At 45.7% G+C, this 24,022-nt stretch overlaps 1 protein-coding gene across 11 annotated transcripts in view; it reads right to left on the reverse strand.

Annotated features, from left to right (window-relative positions):
* Window positions 1-284: 284 nt before the first annotated feature.
* LOC128343051 (zinc finger protein 436-like) overlaps window positions 285-24,022 on the reverse strand; it is a 52,700-nt gene continuing 28,962 nt past the window's right edge. For 7 of the 11 annotated variants that reach the window (XM_053291472.1, XM_053291476.1, XM_053291481.1 and 4 more), the window contains 5 exons: window positions 22,040-22,726; window positions 20,124-20,762; window positions 9,023-9,247; window positions 6,738-6,917; window positions 285-4,281 (listed from right to left, as the gene is read on the reverse strand). In XM_053291472.1, coding sequence (XP_053147447.1) covers window positions 4,214-4,281; window positions 6,738-6,917; window positions 9,023-9,247; window positions 20,124-20,762; window positions 22,040-22,726 — 1,799 coding nt within the window. In that variant the 3' untranslated portion in view covers window positions 285-4,213. Of the gene's footprint in view, window positions 4,334-6,726; window positions 6,918-9,022; window positions 9,248-11,481; window positions 17,989-20,123; window positions 20,763-22,039; window positions 22,727-24,022 lie in introns of those variants that run through there. The other 4 variants (XM_053291480.1, XM_053291478.1, XM_053291479.1 and 1 more) reach the window with 4 other exon arrangements.

A 24,022-nucleotide genomic window follows, 5' to 3' on the forward strand; every position in this document is an offset into this window, starting at 1 on the left:
ACTTTGCATTTCCCAGAGCGTGGTCAAAAGGCACATGATACAGTCACCTTGCTGAAGCTAAGCATGTCTTGGTATGGTCAGTGTCTGGATGCCATCTTTGGGAGGGAGCCATCGCTCAGTGGCAGAATACCTGCTTGGCATGCAGAAGGTCCCAGGTTCTATCCCAGCCATCTCCAGGTAGGTCTGGGAAAGATTTCTGCCTGAAACCTTGAAGAAGCCACCTCCAGTCAATGCAGGTAATATTTGATTGGGGGGCATGGGTGGGGTCAATAAAGTGCACTTGGTATGGTTTAAGTGTTATATTCAGGCAAATATGGAGCTTTACTGGAAATTATTTTAACAGATGTTTGTGAATTTTAAGACATGTCAACTCAATTGCATGGACTTTCCTTACATTGTTACAGTTTAAGAAAAAATAATAAATGCACTGCTATCTGTTAACATCCTAATTTGAGCAAGCCTGATGAGTGGTGTAAAGGTCTGGGTGAGCTTCCTAGGGACATTTACCTGAAAAAGTTAATGAAAAACCCCAAACTGAGTAATTTCACTAGTATTGCATCAAGTTCATTATGTTACTAATTAATTTCATGCAAAATGCATTTTAGAAGTGGACCAAATATAGCAGTGGAAAAATATTCCATTGCCCATCTCACATCGCAAGCAACCATCTTCTCCCTGTGATAGCGGCTGACAGACAGAGGCAAGGATTCAGCAAAGAGCAGCCTAGCAGAGCTCCCCAGCTGTAGTGGCCATTTTCGACCCCCTCCCCTTCCTTCAGGAAGCCCCCTGTGCTACCTGAAAATATGTCCCTGAGGGCTGCACAACCTTCAGGGACATATTTTCGGGTAGCACAGAGGGCTTCCTGAGGAAGGGGAGGGCATCAGAGATGGCCACTTCCCTGCTGCGCTGGTGGTTAGTTGGGAAGTTCTGTTGGGCGGCTCTCTCATTGTACCGGTGCATCCTTGCACTCTGTGTCAGCCCCTACCTATAAACATGGAGTTTCCATTTAACTATCTTGGCTACTCACATCTGACAGCCTCCAAGACACAGCATATGAATTACCACTGGCTTAGACTATGTCTTGAGATATAGTTCTGTCCAAGAGCAGCAGCTGACCTGTTCATTTTGAGGCAGGGGTTCTCACACTTGGGTCCCCAGATATTGTCGGACCACAACTCCCATCATCCCCAGCCAAAATGGCTATTGTGGCTCGGGATGGTGGCAGTTGTAGTCCAACAAGATCTACACATGGTGTTAAGCCTGTTGTTAAGATGGGCTAGAGACCAGAAGTGTTCTTTTTACATCAAAAAGCTGCCATGGGGGTAGGGCAGGGCACTGACCCTGGGTGCTGGAAGGGTGGGGTGGTGTTTTCTTGCCAAAAATCACCCCCCATCAGCTATTTATATCAAATTGCTCCAAAGTGACTAATAGGTAAGTTTGGAAGGGATGATTTTTGGTGAGAAAATGGCACCGAGGGCAAGTGTTAACTCCCTGTTCTTGTGCACCACAGACCTGAGATGGATTAATAGGTTCCCCCATGGTGTTTTTTTAAAAAAAACATAAAGTAACATTGGCTGATATCCTAATGAAATGCCAGGGCAGCTGTAATGCATTCCAGACTATGGATTCAGACCAGGGCGGCACAACTTAGGCCCTCCAGCGTTTGTTGGACTACAGTTCCCATCATCCTGATTGGCCACTGTGGCTGGGGATGATGGGAGTTGTAGTCCAATAGCTGGAGGGCCAAAGTTGTGCAGCCCTGATTCAAATTAAAGAAAAATGACCTCCCCTTCCTTCTGCAGCTGCCTGCATCACCTGAAAATATGTTCCCGAGCCTCAGGGACATATTTTCATGTGGCGCAAACAACTATGGAAGGACAGGGAGGTCATTTTTCCTTAGTCTGAAATGCAATACTGCAGCAGCAGCATTTCATTAGTCAGGATGTCAGTCAGGGTTAGTTACAATTTTAAGCGTGTGTATTAATTCAGTTTGGCTTTCGAGTTATCTATGTTCTATCACATAGTAATTTATGAAAATCTGTTTTGCTGTTTGAAAACTGGTTCCCAGCTCAAAAATTCTTTAAGTAATTTTAAATTGTCCAAACCTAAAATAAAAAGTATGAAACCCACCGTCCCCTTGTAATGCTCTACTCTTTGAAAATTAAGCAGACAATCTCTTTCCTGTTGCAGTGGTGAATAGCAAACTGGCAGAGAGGCTTTGAAAACAAACTGAAGCTAAGCAGAAAAAGACACAACTCTTTGCAATGCAATTGGGATTAAAGTTGTACATTTGTATGACTGATAATCCTGGTGTGAAGATTCGGTTGCAAATCTCAACCCAAACTCAGGATCCAACCCATACAAGCTGAAGAGGCAGCAATTTTTTTGTATCATTTTTGGAAATATGGGCTGCTACACAAAACTTAATTCTTCACACCGGTTCTGAAATCGGCACACACACAAATACAGGTAATAACAAAAGTGGGGGTCAGGGGGTCAGAAACCAGTACAAGAAAACATTAGCCCCTTATTAAAACAGTCGCTGAGTTATATTATTCAGTGTTAGTTTTTAAATCTATTACACGTCGTCTACTATTGCAAAGTACCTTAGGCCTGATGCTCGTGTTCACTTTTGACAAGGTCAATTCATTGTAGCGTGGCTTTCGGCCATCATGTCCGGGTGGTGAGCGCTTCTTCTGAATACGCCCCCATGTGGTGAGATGGAAGACTGACATCTTGGAGAACAGGAGAGAAAGCTGAGGTTCTTCAGCACATGGTAATTCTTAGATCTCACCATACGAGGAAGCGCACTCACCAAATAAATGCCAACAATGCCTCAATCAATAACTCTGTGCATAAATGAGGACATACTGTGTGAAATGTGACCATAAGAATCAGGTCTTTTGTCAGCAAAATTGGAAAAAAAGAAGAAAAATATGGAAGCAGTTCAAAGGCAGGGCTGAGGTGCAATATCCATAACAACCTTGAACCAAACTTTCTGAGACTGATTTGAACTCCATCACCAGGAAGCTTTTAGCCTGCCCTTAAATTCAATCAACATTCTGCAGCAAGGAAGCAAAGTTCTGTGACGGTATGCAAATTAAACTTGTTTGCATATACTTGCATCTTTTGCATACAGGTTGTATGTGGGGGTTCCGTTCTTGCCTATAGGCGTGAATACGGAAACCACAAATAACAAATCTTGAGTCAATGGGAATAGGGTGTGTGTGTGTGTGTGTGTGTGTGTGAGGTTCCTCACATACAAAAAAGGGCCAAAAAAAGCGGTGGGAGGGGAGAAACAAGAGAAGGACAGTACCTTATTCTGCAGGTCTCCAGAAATGCCCCCCACAACAGTCGAAGATTTGCCTATAATATATTTTAAAAGAGTCACAACATGGTGCTCTGCTGGAAAATGGTGGCCGGAAATAACCTCGGAAGTAATTTCCGGGTCATTTCTGGACACCCAAAACCGTGGATAGGCAAATTTTGCCTATTTTTCTATCCATGGATGATGAAACTGGGTCTCTAAGATCCAACTGCGGATATGCAAAACTGTGGATGCAGAGTCTGTGGATAAAAAGGGTCTCATGTATTTGATTCTGCCTCTTCTACCCACGGCTAGGAAGCAATAGTTATACAGGACAGGAAAACTCACCCCTTGGCCACTGGAGAGCCTTCTCAGTTCTCTGGCTTCTCAAGAGCTTGCACCTAACTCTTTAGAGCTACAAGGGTGAGAAATGTAAAACGCCCCGTATCTCATGATGCTGAACATGGTGCCCATTTTGTGTGCTTATGCAGTGCAATCACAGAATAGCAAAATACACACAGTCTTAGCCTTAAATGCCTACATGTAGAAATCTAAACTGGCCTCTCGCCTGATGAATTCTTCTAACCTTAACAGCAACCTCAGACCTCTGGTCACATATTAGCATATTCCTGGGTGACAACACAAAACATGCACATGAATTAACCAACACAAATTTGTTTTTCTTGTTTTTAAAAACAAAATAAAATAAATGCAGCCTTCAAAAATGTTATTAAAGGTAAGGAATTCTTTCCCCCCCACAATTCATACATTTCAGATGTGTGTGTGGCTGGTAATACTGGAGGAGGAAGAGAAAGAACACTGCTGAGTTTTTTTCTTCAAGTCTTATCAAGAGAGATTGTTGCAAGATGTCGAAGTCTGAAGGTCTCCTTTTTTTTGCTTTTTGGACTAAGAGTTTGCATTGGGTGCGCCATCCTCTGAATGCAGGCTCCTTCCACGGTTCAACGTTTCCCCCTCTGAAGGATGAAAAGAGAAGCTGTGCTTTGCAATGACTTTATTTTAAGCCATCTGGGGCGGTGGGGGGAACAGAACAAAAAAAGAAAAAGAAAAATACAAGCACAGCTAAGACATGTGGATTTTTTCAGCAAGGACGGATCAGCAAGGGATATTTTCTCCTGGTCTGTAGAAGGTGGAATTCTCAGCAGGTTAAGCAGAGCTACAATGTTTGGGGTCTTACAGGGAAAAAAGGATGATTGGGGTAGGGAATGTTTTGTTCTGTGATGAAATGTCCCCTCCTTAATTTTGCTACCATCCTTTTTCAGGTGGTGAAGTTGCCTTATACTGAGTCAGACCCTTGGTCCATATAACTCAGTATTGTGTACACTGACTGGCAGTGGCTCTCCAAAGTTTCAGGCAGGAGTCCTTCCTTACCCTACTTGGCGATGTCAGGGACTGAACCTGAGACCTTCTGCTGCAAAGCAAATGTTCTACCACCGAGCGACAGACCCATCCCCTAAGGGGAATATCTTACACCAGACAACGCTTACATATAGTCACTCATCCAAATGCAAAGCAAGGAAAACCCTGTTGAGCAAAGGGGACAATGTAGGCTCGCTACTGCAAAACCAGCTTATAATATAAGACCAGCTCTGCAAAGCGAGAACTAAAGTATGGAGTCCCACAAGGCTCTATATTGTCTCCAGTGCTCTTTAACATCTACAGGAAACCTCTGGGAGAGAGATCATCAGGAGATTTGGTGCAGTGTTATCAATATGCTGATGACAACCAAATCTATTTCCCCCCTATCAGCCTCATCAGGAAAGGGTATACCTTCCCTAAAGGCCTGCCTGGAGGCGGCAATGGGCTGGATGAAGGATAACAAACTGAATCCAAATAAGATGGAGGTACTGACTGTAGGGGGCCAGGACCTGAGAGATGTTTAGATCTGCCCGTTCTGGATGGGGTTACACTCCCCCAAAATGATCAGGTATGTAGCTTGGGAGTGCTCCTGGATCCAAAATGCTCTCTAGTTTCTCAGGTTGAGGCAGTGGCCAGGAATACTTTTTATCAGCTTTGGCTGATATGTCAGCTACACCCATTTCTGGAGGTAAATGACCTTAAAACAGTAGTACATATGTGGATAACCCACAGGCTTGACTACTGTAATGCACTCTACGTGGGGTTGCCTTTGTACGAAGTCTGGAAACTACAATAGGTACAGAATGCAGCAGCCAGATTGGTCTCTGGGACAACATGAAGGGAACACATAACACCAATTATGTTAACTGCACTGGCTAACTGCACTGGCTGCTGAGAGGTTTCTGAGCAAAATACAAACTGCTGGTTATTACCTACAAAGCACTCAGTGGCTTAGGTCCAGGGTACTTAAGGGAGTGCCTTCTTTGTCATGAACGCTGCTGCCTATTAAGATCTGAGAAGGTCCGGTTACAGTTGCCACTAGCTCATATGGTGGCGACTCAGGACTAGCCTTCTCTGTGTCTGCCCCAGGACTTTGGAATGCACTCCCTGACAAAATAAGAGCATCTCCATTTCTGACCGCTTTTTAAAAGACCCTCAAGACACATCTGTTTTCTCAGGCTTTCAACTGAAATTAATTTTAAACTGTTTGTTTTTATCCCATGATAGTGTTTAAACTATTTTAATTCTGTGAAATTGTTGTAATTGTTTATACTGTTTTATATTTGTTGTTTTAAATTGTGTACACCACTTAGAGATAAATAAATAATGCCCCAATTTGGGGGCATTGTAATTCCCCAGCAGCTGCTGGGGGCTGCCGTTTTCCCCAGCAGTTTCCTTACCACCATGTTACACAGCATCATGTCATGCAGGGGTTCTCAGGTGTCATTGGACTACAAACCCCATCATCCCCAGGATAATCAGAGTTGTAGTCCAACAACATCTGGGGATCCAGGGTTGGGAACTGCTATGTTACTCGATAAGAGAGTTAGTGTGGTGTAGTGGTTAAAGTGTTGAACTAGGAGATCCTAGTTCAAATCCCCGTTCAGCCATGAAACTCAATTGGTGACTCTGGGCAAGTCACTTACCTCTCAGCCTAACCTACCTCACAGGGTTGCTGTGAGGATAAACATAACAATGTACACTGTTCAGGGCTCCTTGGAGGAAGTGCTGAATATGAATGAATGAACGAATGAATGATACTGCATGACATCATGGTGAAGAGACTTCTGGGGAGAAAATGGCAGCTACCAGCAGCTGCCTGGAGAAGTATCCTTCTTGCTGGGAGAAGAGTTGCATCCCTAACCATGCAAAGAACAACAATGATATCTATGGGGCATTATAGCCAGTCTTCCTGACAACAACTGCCTCCCTCTGACTACCCAGATTTTTTCAGGCAGATCTCTGCTGCCATAAGGACTAGTAGCATGCTTTCTTTTCCAAATGAGAGCCCATTCTCAGGATCAGCCCTGTTTAATACCTACTCCATACTGACCAGATTTATCCCATTCATTTGCTGGTTGCTCTTCTGATTCATGTCCACTTTCAGAGACCCTCCCGAGAGTTGGGGAAACATTCCCTTCAGAACTGCCCAGTAACACATTGTTGAGTTCTTTTTGCTCAGGGCTTTCTGGCAGAGGAGTCTCCTTTGGGTGTGCAGTCACCATGTTATCACCTACCAAAATTGAAAAAAATCAAGATGCCGAATTATATACTCAAAAAGAAAAGTCATCACACACATGCATGGGGAAAGGCAATAAATCACACATGCTTTAAGGTTCAGTCCCTAGCATCTCCAAGATACAGGAGCTCAGAGACATAGTCTAGGACACATCCTTCCCTGAAATCCCGGAGAGCTGCTGCCAGTCACAGTAAATACCAGATAGGGATGTCCATGAACCGCAGTTCGTGCACTGGTTTGGCACTGAACCGGTTTGGATGAGGTCTAAACTGGTCCAGCACCGTGGGAAGGGGAGCGAGGTCTTTTTAAAAAAGGAAACCAAAGGGAGACTTTACCTGCTGTCTGCCACTGCGTGCAGCTACCGGTCAGCATGCAACAACATGCTGACCACACAAATGGTGCCTGCGCATGTGTGGAGACCATGTGTGCGCTGGCACCGCATGGGGGTTCTTGTGACATGTGCCGCTGCAGCCTAAAGCTGCATGTGGCGGTGAAGAGCCAGTAAGGGCCTGATCTCCTTCTTAAAAAAGATCCCACTTCTTGCTCCCCTCCCCGCTGAACCGGTTTGGACCTCATCTGAACCGGTTTGGCACCGAACCAGTGCAAGCACCTCAGTTCATGCACATCCCTAATACCAGACTAGATGAACTAGTGGTCTGACTCTGTAGAAGGCAGCTGTATTTGTTCATATGACAGGTAGAAAGACAGCTAGCTCAGTGGCAGAGCAGGCACTTTGCATGTAGAAGGTCCCAGGTTCAATTCCTGGTAGCAGGTGATGGAAAGATCTCTGCCTGAGACCTTGGACAGCTGCTGCCAGGCAGAGTAGACAGCAGTGGACTTGATGGACCAATAGTCTGGCTCTCTGTGTGTATGTCTAACTTCAAAGTTGTTTTAAACATTTTAATGTTTTATTATTGTTGGTTATTTTATTTTATTTTTTAATTGTATAAACCAGGGATTCTCAACATTGGGTCCGCACCCAGACGTTTTTGGATTTCAACTCCCATAATCCCCAGTCCCAGTGGCCTTTGGTTGGGGATTATGGGAGTTGAAGTCCAAAAACATCAGGGAACCCAACGTTGAGAATCCCTGGTGTAAACTGCTCAGAGATGTATATATTGGGCATTATAAAATATGCAAAACAAAGTTTAATTGATTTAAATCATTTTAATCCATTAAAAAGGTGACCCCCACTAACTGGTCAACAGATTTTTTAAAAAACAGATTTTAATGCAAGTACTTTCCCCTTTTGGAAAAGCTTCACCTCCTTTGTGAAAAAGAAGGGGAAACACCTGCTGCAGCAAATGCCTGCGTCACCTGAAAACAAGATATGCCTTTTTCCTTTATAATGACTGTTTCCTCATATGCCAATAGATGCAGATTCATTCAATCAGATTACTCTTTCTAATCAAGTAATGATCCTTAGACAGACAAATAGAAGGGTGTGTGTAGGTTAGGTCTGTCTTTGCCCATCTGCAAAAATAAGAAGCCAGGCCTTAACATTCTATCACACTTGGATGTGACAAGACACAGAACTTAGGGGTAGGGTTATGCAGATGAAAAGGCAGGGCTATGCAAATTATCAGAGTAACTGGCGAAAGGACCCGGTGTAGTCTCCAACCCAGTGGTGTCCCTGAATGTACCCTTTGACTTTCTTCTGATACTAGGAATGGCTGACACTGACTCTTAAGAAACAAAATAAAGTGCTGCTATTGGGGACACCAATGCTCAATGCCTTGGGTCCCCAGATGTTGCTGGACTACAATTCCCATCATCCTCAATCAAAACGGCTTTTGCAGCTGGGGATGACAAGAGCTGAAGGCCCAATAAAACCTGTTACCTGGTAACTCAAGGTTGGGAATCTGTCCTATATTCTTGAGTTGAAATGACAAGGAAGCTTGAGTTGAAATGACAAGGAAGTGAAATGACAACTCAAACTTGAGTTGAAATGACAAGGAAGCAGATTCACGAGCAGATTCTGCTCTTACGATTCTTACGGGCAGCCAAGCCCGGTTTTAGCTGCTCATGAGACCAGACTGACTATCTCAGCAAGAACCAGGCCTTAGTGAACAGGGTAGTGAGATTGAAGGATAACTTACGAGAATCGCTGGCTCCTGTCCCATCATGAGAGCAGGAGAGTCCTTGAGGCGACTCTAAGCTTTTGTCATTTCCCTCAGATGGCCCTTGGGGTGGCTCAACTCTTCCTTCACCTTCCCAACTGCTTCGAAGGTTCTGCCTTTCCTCAGAGTTCTGGGGGCTTCGTACCCACGAGTCTTCCTGCGATTCCTTATGGGAGAGCGTGTTGGGTGTGGAAGCCAGATAGTCTGGTCAGGAGCAGAAAGAGAGACAAAGAGAGATTAAATAATAGGAAGCAATTTGGTAATTGAACATACGGGTTGATTTCTGTTGAAATTAGGTAGTAATCCCACTGGGCAGATTGTGTTTGCTGTAGGATTTTGTATGGTAACAAAAGGAAGGAGAACTCAAAGGAAGCATAGAAAACATTTTACTGTCCAGTGGGTTTCAGGTAGGGATGCGCCAAAATGCTATTTGGCTGTCCAAATTGTGGGCACCTCCTTTTAAGATTGAGGGCTTACAGCCCCTTTAAAGCGGAGGAGAGCAGGTCTGCACCTGCTCCTCCTCCGCTTGCTGCTATCCCGGCGCATCTCCCAGTTATGCTCATGTGCTGGTGGGGCATCTTCCAGCTGCCCTTGTGTGGCACCAACTTGCACATGGCCTCTGTTCATGTGCAGCAGCCATTTGCCTGGTCAGCAACCATGTATGGACCAGGTACAGACCTGCTCTCCTCTGCTTTAAAGGGGCTGTGTAAGCCCCTGATCTTAAAGGGAGGTGCCTGCGATTTGGACAGCCAAATCACATTTCGGCACATCCTTATTTTCAAGAATGGATTTCTTCCTCAAGGCTAGCTCTAATTCAGTTCCTTCAACTGAAATAAAAAGGGAAACTTAAAACGGTTTGCGTTTTAGACTAGGCCATTTGGGACAATATTTCCTCGGCCCATATAATTAAAAGGGGCATGTCCATTGTGATGACATTCTGACATCTTCCTGGTGTGTTCCTTTATCTTCTGTATGCTTGTATGTGGGGTCAAATGGCAGCTCTACATGCAACAAAAATTACTAGTTTAAACTAGTATTTGGAGCACAAGTAAAGCACCTTTTGTTTTCTTGCCTAAAGCAAGCAAGCATATAAATAAATAACCTTAGAGTGCCTTCTTCTGTACGATCCCCACCACACGTTGAGGTCATCTGGAGAGGTCTGTCTTTGGGTACTACTGGTATGTCTGGTGGCAACTTAGAACTGGGCCATCTTTGCAGCTGCTCCTGGGCTGTGGAATGCACTCCCGGCAGAAATTCGTAGTTCAGGCTCATTGTTGGCCTTTTAGAGAGCCCCGAAAACTTATTTGTTTGGCCTGGCCTTCCAAGGTTTTAAAATTGTTCTTATATGTTTTAAAACTGGTTTTAATCTGTTTTTTAATTTTTTTTCATTGTTTTAAGTGGATTGTTTTAAATGGCTGTTTGTTTGCTTGTTCTTGTTTTTATACACTGCCCAGAGTGGATGGATGGTATATAAATGTAATACATAAATAAATACACCAATCAATCAACCAGAAAACAAGGCGGGGGCGGGGGGAGACAAGGTAAGTTTGTAAGAGCTAGTCTTTTGTAGGGTTTGATTTCTGGCTGGCTAGGGGTTTGTTTTTAACAGGGCAGTTTCAGTTTCAGTTTTGCCTAGAGAGACAGTGGGTAGGTATTAGCTGCAGGTGAGTCACACAGCTTGTGGGAGGGGCCACATTCCTGAGGTGGCTCTGTTTGAAAGCTGCTCTTGAGAAGACAAGGCTCAGACCAGGAGAGCTTTGTGACCTAGAGCTTGCTAACAGACATCATATGCTGTGGAATTTAGCGGGGAAGTGTGTGGGTAGGCACACAAGTGGTCTCGCTTTATAACAAAGGAGATACCCAGAATGAGGAGAAGGTGAGTACTACCCCACTTTTGACATTTTCTTGGAGGACAGAGCGTGAGATCTTTACTTAGTTGACAACTGCAGCTAAGACCTAGATTTCAAGTAAACAAGCTCTATACATTCTAAATAGCCAATACAACTAGTTATGAAGGTAGAATGCCAGCAGAGGAGGGGGTTCTTCCCAGTGATTGCATGGAGTGTTGTATGTATCTGCCTGAGGAGAAGTTGTGGGTGTGTGCTTGGTGCAAAGAGCTCCTGATTCTGAGGGAAAAAGTTCGTTCCCTCGAAGCCAAGGTGGCTGACAGGGAGACGCTCAGGGAGGCAGAGTGGTATGTGGGAGAGACCCTCAAGGATGTGATAGAAGCACCCCACTCCCAGGCTGACAGCTCCTCTGCTGTTATGGAGAATGAAGGTCTCAGGGAAGGAGGACATCAGTCTGAGTAAGATGGGTATGCTCCCTTAGAAGGGACCCATTCCTTGGGTGATGCACCCATATCCTCTCGCACAAAGGATACTCCATGGTGACATGCCTGCCTGGTGTGGAGGTTGCAGATGTCACGCAGTGTCTAGATAGGCATTTATTATTATTTATTATGAATAAAAATATTTTTTATTATTTATTGATCATACTTTTATACCGCCTGATATGTACATCTCTAGGTGGTGTACAAAATTTAAAATATTTAAAAGTCAACACAGATTAAAATACACAACACAATAAAAATAGCATAAAACAGTTATTAAAACCAATTATTAAAATTATTAAAATTAATTCTAATTAAAAACCTGCGAGAACAGAAGGGTCTTGAGGGTCTTCCTGAAAACAAACAGAGAAGGAGATGCTCTTATTTCAGTGGGAAACATATTCCAAAGCCCTGGGGCTGCCACAGAGAAAGCCTGGTCCTGGGTCACCACCAAATGAGCTGGTGGCAACAGTAACCGGACCTCTCCAGAAGATCGTAACAGGCAGCAGGGTTTATTACAAAGGAGGCACTCTCTTAAATAGCCTGGACCCAAGCCATTATGGGCTTTATAGCTAATAACCAGCACTTTGTATGTCACCTGGAAACATCTGCAGCCAGTGCAGTACTTTTAAAACTGGTGTTATGTGGTCCCTTCGGGTTGTCCCAGAAACCAGTCTGGCTGCTGCATTCTGTACGAATTGTAGTTTCTGGACTATTTACAAAGGTAGCCGCACATAGAGTGCATTACAGTAGTCAAGACTGGAGGTTACCAGCATATGTACCACTGTTTAATGGTAATTCACCTCTAGAAATGGATGTAGCTGACGTATCAGTCGAAGCTGATAAAAAGCGCTCCTGGTCACTGCCTCAACCTGAGAAACCAGGGAGAGCTTTGGATCCAGGAGCACTCCCAAGCTACATACTTGATCTTTCAGGGGGAGTGTAACCCCATCCAGAACAGGCAGATCTAAACCATCTTTTGGGTCCTGCCCCCCCACCCTCCGTTAGTAAAGGTAAAGATAAAGTGTGCCATCAAGTTGATTTTGACTCCTGGCGCCCACAGAGATGCGAAAGCTGGACTCTGAAGAAGCAAGATAGAAAAAGCATTGACACTTTTGAACTTTGGTGCTGGAGAAGACTTTTGAGGATAACATGGACAGCCAGGAAAACAAACAAATGGATCCTAGAACAAATCTATCAAGAATTTTCACTCAAGGCACAAATGACCAGGCTCAAACTATCATACTTCAAACACATTATGTAAAAACCCAGCTCCCTTGAGAAGTCCATAATGCTGGGAAGAGTTGAAGGAAAGAAAAGAGGACAACCAGCAGCAAGGTGGATGGACTCAATTACAACAGCAATGAATGAACCACTGAGACCTTAAAGGCCAAGTTGAAGATAAATAATCCTGGAGAGAATCTACCTATGTGGTCGCAAAGAGTTGACACCGACTTGACAGCACTCACTCACTCACTCACCAGAGCATCGACAGAATTATTAGCAGGGCGGACCCTAAACCTTTCCAAGCCTTCTTTGAATCCTATTGGATCTAATAACCTCTTCGGGCAGATGATTCTAATAGGTCCTTCACCCCTGCAGAGGTGGGTTGTGGCTGTAAGTTCTACCTTAACCAAATGGGTGATCCATCCATGACAATGGGGAGATGACAGGAGTCCCCACCCACAGAGCACCACCCTGATCAGAGCAAAAGACCAAATCAAGTGTGTGACCAGCATCATGTGTTGGTCCAGAGACCAACTCGGATAGGCCCACCGTTGTCATGGCCGCTAATGAACTCTTGAGCTGCTCCCAGCAACCTGGTCCCAAAATGAACACTGAAGGCCCCCACCTCCAACAACCTGGGCCACTGCAATGCTAACTCAGCAACCAGGTCCGTCAGCCTATTTAGGGACTCCTCTGGGCAGCGGGGTGATCGGTACACTAGCAGAAGTCCCAGTCTACCCTTGGTCCTCAGATTTCAATATAGACCACATTCACATCCATCTCTTGGATCTCTCGGCGGAGTTCGATACCATCGACCATGGTATCCTTCTGGGTCGCCTGGTGGAGTTGGGGATAAGAGGCACTGCTCTACAGTGGTTCCGCTCCTATCTCTCGGGCAGATCTCAGATGGTGGAGCTTGGTGACAGTTGCTCTTCTCAACAAGAGCTGTTATATGGAGTCCCTCAGGGCTCCATTCTGTCACCAATGCTTTTCAATATTTACATGAAATCGCTGGGTGGGGTAATCAGGAGATTTGGTGCTGGGTGTTATCTGTATGCTGATGACACACAAATCTACTTCTCTCTTTCATCTGCTTCATCAGGAAATGGCATCCATTCCCTAAATGCCTGCCTACAGGCAGTAATGGGCTGGATGAGGAATAACAAATTGAAGCTGAGTCCAAGCAAGACAGAGGTGCTCATTGTAGGGGCTCAGAATCTGAGGGATGAGTTAGATCTCCCTGTGCTGGATGGAGTTACACTCCCGCGGAAGGAGCAGGTACTCCCTCGGAAGGAGCAGGTACACAGCTTGGGGGTACTCCTGGATCCAGGCCTCACCCTGGTATCTCAGGTGGAGGCTGTGGCCAGGAGTGCTTTTTATCAGCTTAGGCTGATTCGACAGCTGCGTCCATTCCTAGAGGAGGATGACCTCAGAACAGTGGTGCATCAGCTGGTAACCTCCCGGCTCGACTATTGCAATGTGCTCTTCTAATGGGGCTGCCTTTGTACGTAGTTCAGAAACTTCAGTTAGTTCAAAATGCGGCAGCCAGGCTGGTCTCTGGGGCAACTCGGAGAGACCATATTATGCCTGTTTTGAAACAGCTGCACTGGCTGCCGATATGTTTACGGGCAAAATACAAAGTGCTGGTTATTACCTTCAAAGTCCTGAACGGCTTAGGTCCAGGTTACCTTAGAGAGCGCCTTTTTTGGTCTGATCCTCACTGCACGCTAAGATCATCTGAGGAGATCCAGCTCCAGTTGCCACTGGTATGTCTGGTGGCAACCCAGAGGTGGGCCTTCTCTGTAGCCGCTCCAAGATTGTGGAATGCGCTCCCTGCAGACATCCATAATTTGAATTCTTTATTTGAATTTAGGAGAGCCCTAAAGACCTACCTGTTTGGCCTGGCCTTCCAGAGTTCTTAAATTGTTTTAAAGGGTCTTTAATGTATCAGGTTTTTATAAGGTTTTGAATTGTTTTACTTTTAGGCTGTTTTATCGTATTTTAAAATTTTTATGCCTGGTCATTGATTGATTTTAACTGTTTTATGATGTTTGTGAACTGCCCTGAGCTAGCTATTTTGTAAGGGCGGTCTAAAAATCGAACAGACAAATAAATAAATTCAATATAGGCCAAATCCCCGACAGGGATCCTGCCTGGTAAGGGAGATGGTATTCTTAGACCACAGCCACCCCACCTCCCTGCCCACATCCTCTCACCTGCTCCACCATGGAGTAGCCCTCTGGGAGAAGCTGGGACCAAACTGGACCACTAGCTTCTCCTGACTAGGTCTCTGTGATACATACCAGGTCAGATCCTTCATCAACAATCAAGTCATGGACTACCTCAGATTTATTTTGAACCGACCTGGCATTACAGAGTAATAAGGTGAGGTTCTGAGGGTGGGTGGCATTACTCTTCAAGGTAAAAGAGGTGGTAGGCCTGTTGGAAGGGGAAAAAGCAACTAAAAACCTGTTAGGCAGTGCTGGGGAGGAGTCAACTGTCGTGGTGCATGTCTGCACCAATGATGTTGGGAAATGCAGCTGGGAGGTCCTGGAAGCCAAATCTAGGCTGAAAGGTAGCATATTGAAGTCTAGGACCCCTAGGGTAGTGTTTTCTTAAGTGCTACCTGTTCCATGCGCAGGGCCAGTGAGATAGGTGGAGCTGAGGGGTCTCAATGTGTGTCTGAGACAGTGGTGCTGAGAGGAGGGGTTTAGACTTGTTAGGCACTGGGATATATTTTGGGGCAAGCAAAGCCTGTACAAAAGGGACGGGTTCCACTTGAACCAAGACAGAACCAGACTGCTGGTGCTTAATATAAAAAAGGTTGCAGAGCAGCTTTTAAAATTAATTTAATAATTTGTTTTATATTGTTTACTAGCTGACGTGGTGCAGAGCATCTGTGCCCCTAGTTCTCCCTGTGTCCTCCACATCCTTCAGCCGTTCTCCCCCGCTTCAGCCCCAGTTTGTCCCCCCTCCTTCAGCCCCAGCCATCACTTCTTCTTGGCAGCTGGCCGGCCGGCCTGGCTACTGCTTCCTCTCACCAAGCAGCACTTCCTCTCCCTGCCTGGAGGCCGCCGCTTCCTTTCACTGGATGCTGGCCACTCGCCTTCCTCTCCCCCTTTCCTTGTGAAATCTCGTGAGAGCTGCCACGCATGGGATTAGTCATGGGTATGTCTTAGCAAACTATATATATAGATTGTGTTTTAATCTGCAATTCTTAATATAACAATTTGTACACCGTCTATATCAGGCGGTATAAAAATATGATAAACAAACAAACAAATAAATAAAAAGACACCAGTTGATTGCAATAGGAACTGGGTAGTATCTGGTTCAGCAAGTAAAATCCCCTAAAGTGTAAGGCTGCAAAGATTTCAGATAAACCAGAAGGGGACAGAGCAGAACCAGGAGTAAAGCAAATTGAAATACATGACAGCTGGTCAAACAGATGAAATGAAAGCAAGGGACATAGCACACACCAACACCAGGTAAGAGACTCAGCATATCAGTGTTTATATAGAAATTGAATAAATAATAAATAATATATAGCACTGTATGTTAAAGAAAGGATAGAATCCAACAAGCTAGAAAATCTAGGAGGATTGGAGTCCTACACAGAATCATTATGGGTGACAATGCGAGGACTGAAAGGAAATATGTTACTAGGGATGTACTATCGCCCTCCAGATCAAAACGCTGAGTGACCTGGAGTTGGAGAAGCAAATCAGAGAGGCATCAAATACAGACAGAGTTGGAATAACAGGCAACTTCACATAAAGGTAAAAGTAAAGTTGTGCTGTCGAGTTGGTGTTGACTCCTGGCGACCACAGAGCCATGTGGTTTTCTTGGAGGGGTTTACCATTGCCATCTCCTGCACAGTCTGAGATGATGCCTTTCAGCACCTTCCTATATTGCTGCTGCCTGATATAGGTGTTTCCCATAGTCTGGGAAACATATCAGCGGGGATTCGAACTGGCAACCTCTTGCTTGCTAGGCAAGTTACTTCCCCACTGTGCCTCACATAGACTGGCCAAATTCATGTGCAGGTATTGACAGAGAGGCCAAATTTCTAGACATGTTAAATGTCTATGCCTTAGAACAGCTGGTTACAAAACCAACCAGAGAGAAGGCAACCTTAGACTTAATCCTGAGTGGTGCCCAGGATCTGGTGTGAGATGTCAGAGTTGGAGAACCATTGGGGAACTGTGACCATAGTGTGATCCAATTGAGCTTATATGTGGGTGGAGAATTGCCAGGGAAGTTGAACACAGATGGAATGGACTTCAGAAGAGGAAACTTCTCAAAATTGAGGGGACTGGTAAAAAGGAAGCTGAAAAGGAAAGTAAAGAGGTTCAGAAAGCATGGAGCTCATCCAAAACCACAATAACAGAAACTCAGTTGGAATATACACCAAGAAGGAGGCAAGGCACCACCATGTTCAGGAGGACACCAGCATGGCTAACAAGTAGAGTCAGGGAAACTATAAAAGCGAAGAGGACCTCCTTCAGAAAATGGAAGTCCTGCCCAAATGAAGAGAACAGAACATAAACTCTGACAAAAGAAATGCAAGGAGACAATAAGGGATGAAAAAAGAGAGTTTGAGGATCATATTGATGGAAGTGTCAAGGGGAATAACAAAAACCTGTTTAAATACATCAGAAGCAGAAAACCTGCCAGGGAGGCAGTTGGACCCTTAGATGATGAAGGTGTGAAAGGGATTATTAAGGAGTTTAAGGAGATTGCAGAGAAGCTGAATGAGTTCTTTGCATCTGTCTTCACGGCAGAGGATATAGACCATATCCCCACTCCGGAACTTAGCTTCTCAGGCTTGGAGGCTGAAGAACTGGGTCAATTAGAGGGGATGAGATAGGATGTTCTAAACTGTCTTGAAAAACTAAAAATTAACAAATCTCCAGGGGCAGGTGGCATCCAGCCAAGAGTTCTGAAGGAACTCAAATGTGAAATTGCTGATCTCCTAGAAAAAATATGTAACCTATCCCTACAATCAGGCTCTGTACTAGAGGACTGGAAAGTTGCTAAAGTAACTCCCGTTTTCAAAAAGGGATTAAGGGGGGATCTGGGAAAATACAAACTGGTTAGTTTTGGTGCCAGGTAAATTGATGGAAAGCATACTTATGACAAAATTGTTAAACATATAGAAGAAAAGGCCTTGCTGAAGGAGAACCAGTATGGTTTCTGCAAGGGCAAGTCTTGCCTCACTAACCTTTTGGAGTTCTTTGAGAGTGTCAACAGGAATGTGGTTAAAGGTGATCCAGTCGACAGTATACTTGGACTTTCAAAAAGCTTTTGACAAAGTCCCCCAGCAAAGGCTCTTGAGTAAACTTAGCAGTCATGGAATAAGGGAACAGGTTCATGTGTGGATTGGTAACTGGTTGAAGGACAGGAAACAGAGGGTAGGTATAAATGAACAGTTTTCATAATAGAGATAAGAAGTGGGGTCCCCCAGGGATCTGTACTGGGACAAGTGCTCTTGTGAATAAATGATCTAGAAGTTGGGGTAAGCAGCAAAGTGGCCAAATTTGCAGATGACACTAAACTATTTAGGATAGTGAAATACACAACAGATTGTGAGGAGCTGCAAAAGGATCTCTCTAAACTGGGTGAGTGGGTGACAAAATGGCAAATGTGGTTCAGTGTAAGCAAGTGTAAAGTGATGCATATTGGGGCAAAAACCCCGCAACTTCACATAAACACTGATGGTCTGAGTTGTCGGTGACTGACCAGGAGAGAGATCTCGAGGGTTGTGGTGGACAGCTCTCTGAAAATGTCAGTGTGCAGCAGCTGTGAAAAAGGCAAATTCCATGCTAGGGAACATTAGGAAGGGGGTTGAAAATAAAAATGCTAATATTATAATACCCTTATACAAATCTATGGTGCGGCCACATTTGGAGTACCGCGTACAGTTCTGGTCACCGTATCTTAAGAAGGACATTGTAGAACTGGAAAAGGTGCAGAAAAGGGCAACCAAGATGATCAGGAGCCTAGAGCACCTTCCTTATGAGGCAAGGCTACAACACCTGGGGCTTTTTAGTTCAGAAAAAAGACAACTGAGGGGAGACATGATAGAGGTGCATACAATTATGCATGGAGTAGACAGAGAGAAATTTTTCTCCTTCTCTCACAACACTAGAACTAGGGGTCATCCCATGCAACTGAAGGCTGGGAAATTTAGGACTGACACAAGGAAGGGCGGTATAGAAATCGAATAAATAAATAATAACAATAATAATGAAATACTTTTTCACACAGCACATAATTAATATATGGAATTCTCTGCCACGGGAAGTGGTGATGGCCACTACCTTGGAGGGTCTTAAAAGGGGCTTAGACAAATTCATGGAGGGCAGGTCTATCAATGGCTACTAGTTGGTGGCTATAGGCCGCCTACTACTACTTATATACTGCTTTTCAACCAAAGTTGAAAAAGTTAGTTAGAGGCATCTTTCAGACCCAGAGGCAAGATGCCTCTAAATACCAGTTGCAGGAGAGTTACAGCAGGAAAGAGGGCATGCCCTCCCCTCTTGCTGGTTTGTTTCCTAGAGGCATCTGTTGGGCCACTGTGTGAAACACGATGCTGGACCCGATGGGTCTTGGGCCAGATCCAGCAGGGCTATGTTACATTAACTCTTCAGCCCTCCCTCCCACCAGTGATAAAGCGACACACCAGGCAGACATTGAGGTGTCTGAAAAGGAGGCATCCCCCCTTTTAATCTCACATGTGATCACTTTTATACATATCCCTATGGCCGTAATGGACTTGTTTTTAAAAGTAAGATGCACAGGAAACTGAGTTTTGCGCACAAGGCTGCCTAGAACCTGTGACCTACTGTGTGCAAAGCAGGTCCTCTGCGGCTCAGCTATGGGGGCTCCTCACGAACGTGCCTCGTACCAGATCTCCGATGGCCTTCAAGAAGGCCTTAAAAACACAGAGCGACATGATGTGCAGTGGTATGACACTGCTACGCGCCACGTTGGGGCTGCGGTGGACATGTAAGGCAGCAAAGGCACTGCAGGGAATGAGTGGTTGTGCTGTCAGCACAATTGCCGTTATCCCCATCGTTGCAAATGGGAGGAACTGCCAAAGCGCTGATGGCACACCCGCCCATTCCCTGCAGCTCCGGGGCTGCCAGACGTGTCCTCCACAGCCCCAGCTGTTCAAATTGTGATTGGGCACTGTACCCACTGTGCATCACGCCCGCCACATTTTTTAGCCGGTCTTGTGTGATTGTTTCCCATTGTTTGAACTGTTTTCTAGCTGTTTTAATGGGCTTTGTTTTGTAAACCACCTTCGGATCTTTTGATTTGGTGGTACAGAAATGGAATAAATAAGCACACATGCCAAGTCAGACCACTGGTCCATCTCGCTCAGTACTGTCTGCATGAACTAGCAGTAGCTCGCCAGAGGGGGGCATTTCCCAGCCCTACCTGGAGATGCCAGGGCTTGGCCTTTCTATGTGCAGTGACTTTACCACTGAGCGAAGGCCCCTCCTAAGCCTTTCCCACCTGGGTGGATTCCCTCCTGATGTTCGGGGAAGGTCGAACTGTCATAGAGACTTTCTCCGTTGTCGAAATACTTGTAGGCGTTATCCCCCATGTGGACTCTCTGGTGCTTCGTAAGGTAGGGTCTCCAGCGGAAGCTTTCCCCGCACTGGAGGCATTTGTAAGGCTTCTCCCCGGTGTGGATCCTCAGGTGCTCGGTGAGGGTGGAGCGGCGGTTGAAACTCCGCCCACACTTTGTACACTCGTAGGGTTTCTCCCCCGTGTGGATGCGCAGGTGGGCATTGAGGTGGGTACTCTGGAAGAATCTCTTCCCACAGGCGAGGCATTCAAAAGGCTTCTCTCCTGTGTGGGTCCGGTGATGCTTCACCAGTTCGAACTTGTACTGGAAGGCTTTCCCGCACTCATGGCAGACATGCTTCTTCTCAACCTGGATGATCTTGATTTGGCTGACGTCGGTGACGTCGTTCCCATCGGGGAGAGGCTCGGCTTCAGTCTTTATAGGCCTCTCCAGCGGCTGGCCCTCTGAATCTTGTTGGGTGTCAAAAGTGTCGGGATTGAGCATTTCCCCTTCGTGCTGATTGGCTGACTCGGAGGCTGTGTGCTGGGGATTGGACTCTGTCGTTCCACTCACCAGAGCACCACCTGATGAGGAAAGCAAAAAAGAAATGCCATTCAACGGGTCCAGAAAAGTCATTAACTGCCCCATTCAAATGCTTTTATTAGGGTTAGGGTTTTAATAGGGTTAGGGTCTCTTTCCCATGCTTAAATTTCTAGGCAACAAGGCTCCCTGGAGCCCAGGATTTGGCCAGCCCTGCCATAGTCCTCAGGAAAAGACAACATCCTCTCTTGGATTTTAGATGCTGTATATACGATGAATATTTATATACCACTTTTCACCCAAAGTTCCTAAAATGGTTAACATAGATATAAATAATGATGGATCCCTGTCCCCAAAGGGCTCACAATCTAAAAAAAGAAATAAGATAGACACCAGCAACAGCTACTGGAAAAATGCTGCGCTGGGGATGGATAGGGCCAGTTGCTCTCCCTCTGCTAAATAAAGATAATCACCACCTTTAAAAGGTGCCTCTTTGTTCCTTTAGCATATATTATGAAAAATATATTTTTTCACAGCAGGCACTATCCACAGGAACATCCCTTCCTCTATGAGAGAAACAGAGGAATGGTAAGGAGAGAGGTACTGTAGAGTAGTGATTACGAGACTGACCTCTGAATCAGGACTTCCCTGGTTCGAATCTCACCTCTGCCATGAGCTCACCAGGTAGCCTTAGGCAAGCTGCTCTCTCCCAGCCTCCGATCCCCAGTTATCATATGGGGATAACAACACTTACCTCGTAGGGCGTACCTTGTAGGTCAGATATCCCAACGAGAATTCACATGAAGTGCTTTGAACACTCAAAAACACCATACAAATGCTAAATATCCTTATTATTCTTATTTATGTATTTATCATATTTTTATACTGCCTGATATGTATATCTCTCTTCTTGAAATACATTTGGCAGCAAATTTTATTTATTTTTACATTTATATCCTGTTTTTCCTCCAAGGAGTCCAGAGCAATGTACATGGTTATGTTTGTCCTCACAACAACCCTGTGAAGTAGGTTATGCTGAGAGGGAAGTGACTGGCCCAGAGTCACCCAGTGAGTTTCATGGCTGAATGGGGATTTGAACTCAGGTCTCCCCAGTCCTAGTCCAACACTCTAACCACTACACCATGCTGGCTCTTTGAGGTGTCCTCTTTTGTCAACCCCTGCTGCTAACTCGAAGCCGCATAAATTAAATAAATAAAGATAAATAAATAAATAAACTGGGCAAGGAGCTGTGCCTGCTATGAAAGCAGTAACATCATCATCATCATCAACAACAACAAAAAACAAAATCCGACTTCCTCACCTCCATGGATTCCCTGGTGCTCAGCAAGGGGCGAGTTCTCAAAGATGGCGTCTCCGTTGTTGAGACCTTTATAGGCAGCATTCCCCATGTGGACTCTCTGGTGCTTCGTAAGGTAGGGTCTCCAGCGGAAGCTCTCTCCGCACTGGAGGCACTTATAAGGCTTCTCCCCGGTGTGGATTCTCAGGTGCTCGGTGAGGGTGGAGCGGCGGTTGAAGCTCCGCCCACACTTGGGGCACTCGTAGGGTTTCTCCCCTGTGTGGATCCGCCGGTGGGCACTGAGGTGGGAGCTCTGAATGAACCGCTTCCCACAGGCCAGGCATTCATAGGGCTTCTCCCCCGTGTGAGTCCTCCAGTGCAGCAAGAACTCGGATTTGCAATGGAACCAGCGGTCACACTCGGGGCACATTAGTTTTTTCCGGCCAACGTGGAACATGCTTCGCTTTGAACTGGCAGCCCGTACGTGCCTGGAGGGTTCCCGCCACAAGTTCCCCGGCTGCATCTCCCATTGCCTCTGCAGTCCGCAGCGGGCCTCAGAGTTCAGGGCAGCATTCACTTGGGGGGTTCCGAGGAAAGTCCACTGTGGGTCCAGCTGCCCAGAGATTTCCGGTTCAGGGATCTCTTCCTTGATCTCCCTCACGGTCACCTCGCTTGTCGGAATAGAGGGAGTATCCAAAGAAATGTCATTCGCTGTGAAAGAGAGTACAGGGGGAGGGGACAGAGAAACGTAAGAGAGGCTGGAAAGACCCTCTGCACGACTCACTTGTCTGGAACTAGCTCTTCCGAATTAGCCTCGGTGAGGTGCATATTTCACCTGAATCCTCCATACCTCACATGACAAGAACTCCCAATCCAGAGACGTAGCACATTTACCCACTCTCAAGGGGAGGGTTCCTGTTGCTTCTCTGGGAAAGTCAATGCTCTGAGCTTGATTTCTCCTAACTTTCTCCTAACTATCCTTCCTAACTGAACAAAGGGGCACCTATTAAGGAGGAGAACAGTGCCCCATCCAACCCCAGTACAGTATGCCCCAGTAGCTGTTGCTATGTTTCTCACAGTGTTTCTCTTTCGATTGTGAGAGAAATTAGATTGTAGCCTTTTGGGTGACCTGCCTTTCCAAAGCACAAGACTGGCAGAAAGCAGCTAACATCCAAAAATATTCAAACTGCAATAAAAATGCAAATGCTTAACCGGGAGTGGAGATACATGTCATCTCTGACACAATCATCTAAAAAGCTTCAGGGGATAAAAATACCTTTAAAGAACATTTGGGAGCTGTATGGTGGTGTGGGAATTAATGGGGAAGGGGAGGAAGAAGGCCAAGCCAAGAATACGGAGGAAGAATATACATCCAGTTCAGTTGAATCAGGGTGTAAACAAATAAATACAAGGGGAGGACCAACCACACCAGATACACAGCTGAATTAGCTGCCTCAAGAAGAAGCTAGCCATTGTCTCTCTGCAGGTGTCACTCCTTTGGGTGTGCATCCTCCCAATCAGCAGGCAGGCCCAGAATACTGATTCCTCTTGAAATATGGGGATGGAGCCATAGCTCAATGGTAGAGCATCAGCTCTGCATGCAGAAGGCCACAGGTTCAATCCCTACCTTCTCCAAGCAGGGCTGGGATGGGAAATACCTGTCTGAAACACTGGAGAGCTGCTGCCAGTTAGTGTGGGCAACACTGAGCTTGACGGACCAAAGATCTGACTCACAAAGGGCAGCTTCATATGATGGGGAGGGGCTGTATCCACTTTGCATCCAGAAAATCCTAGGTTCAAACCCGGGCCAGGGGCGGAGCCACCATTGGGCGAATGGGTTCAAAGAACCCGGGCTGTGCCCAATCAGGGGCCGGGCTTCATGGCCCCGACACGCCCCCAGCATCTGACGTCAGACACAGGGGTGCTAGTTTAGCTCCCGAGCGGGGGCCGCGTGGCCCCTTTGGGAGCTAAACTAAGGCTGGCGCTAGGTTCACAACGCCAGCCAGG

This window comes from Hemicordylus capensis, chromosome 2 (assembly GCF_027244095.1).
Source record: "Hemicordylus capensis ecotype Gifberg chromosome 2, rHemCap1.1.pri, whole genome shotgun sequence".
Lineage (NCBI taxonomy): Eukaryota > Metazoa > Chordata > Lepidosauria > Squamata > Cordylidae > Hemicordylus > Hemicordylus capensis.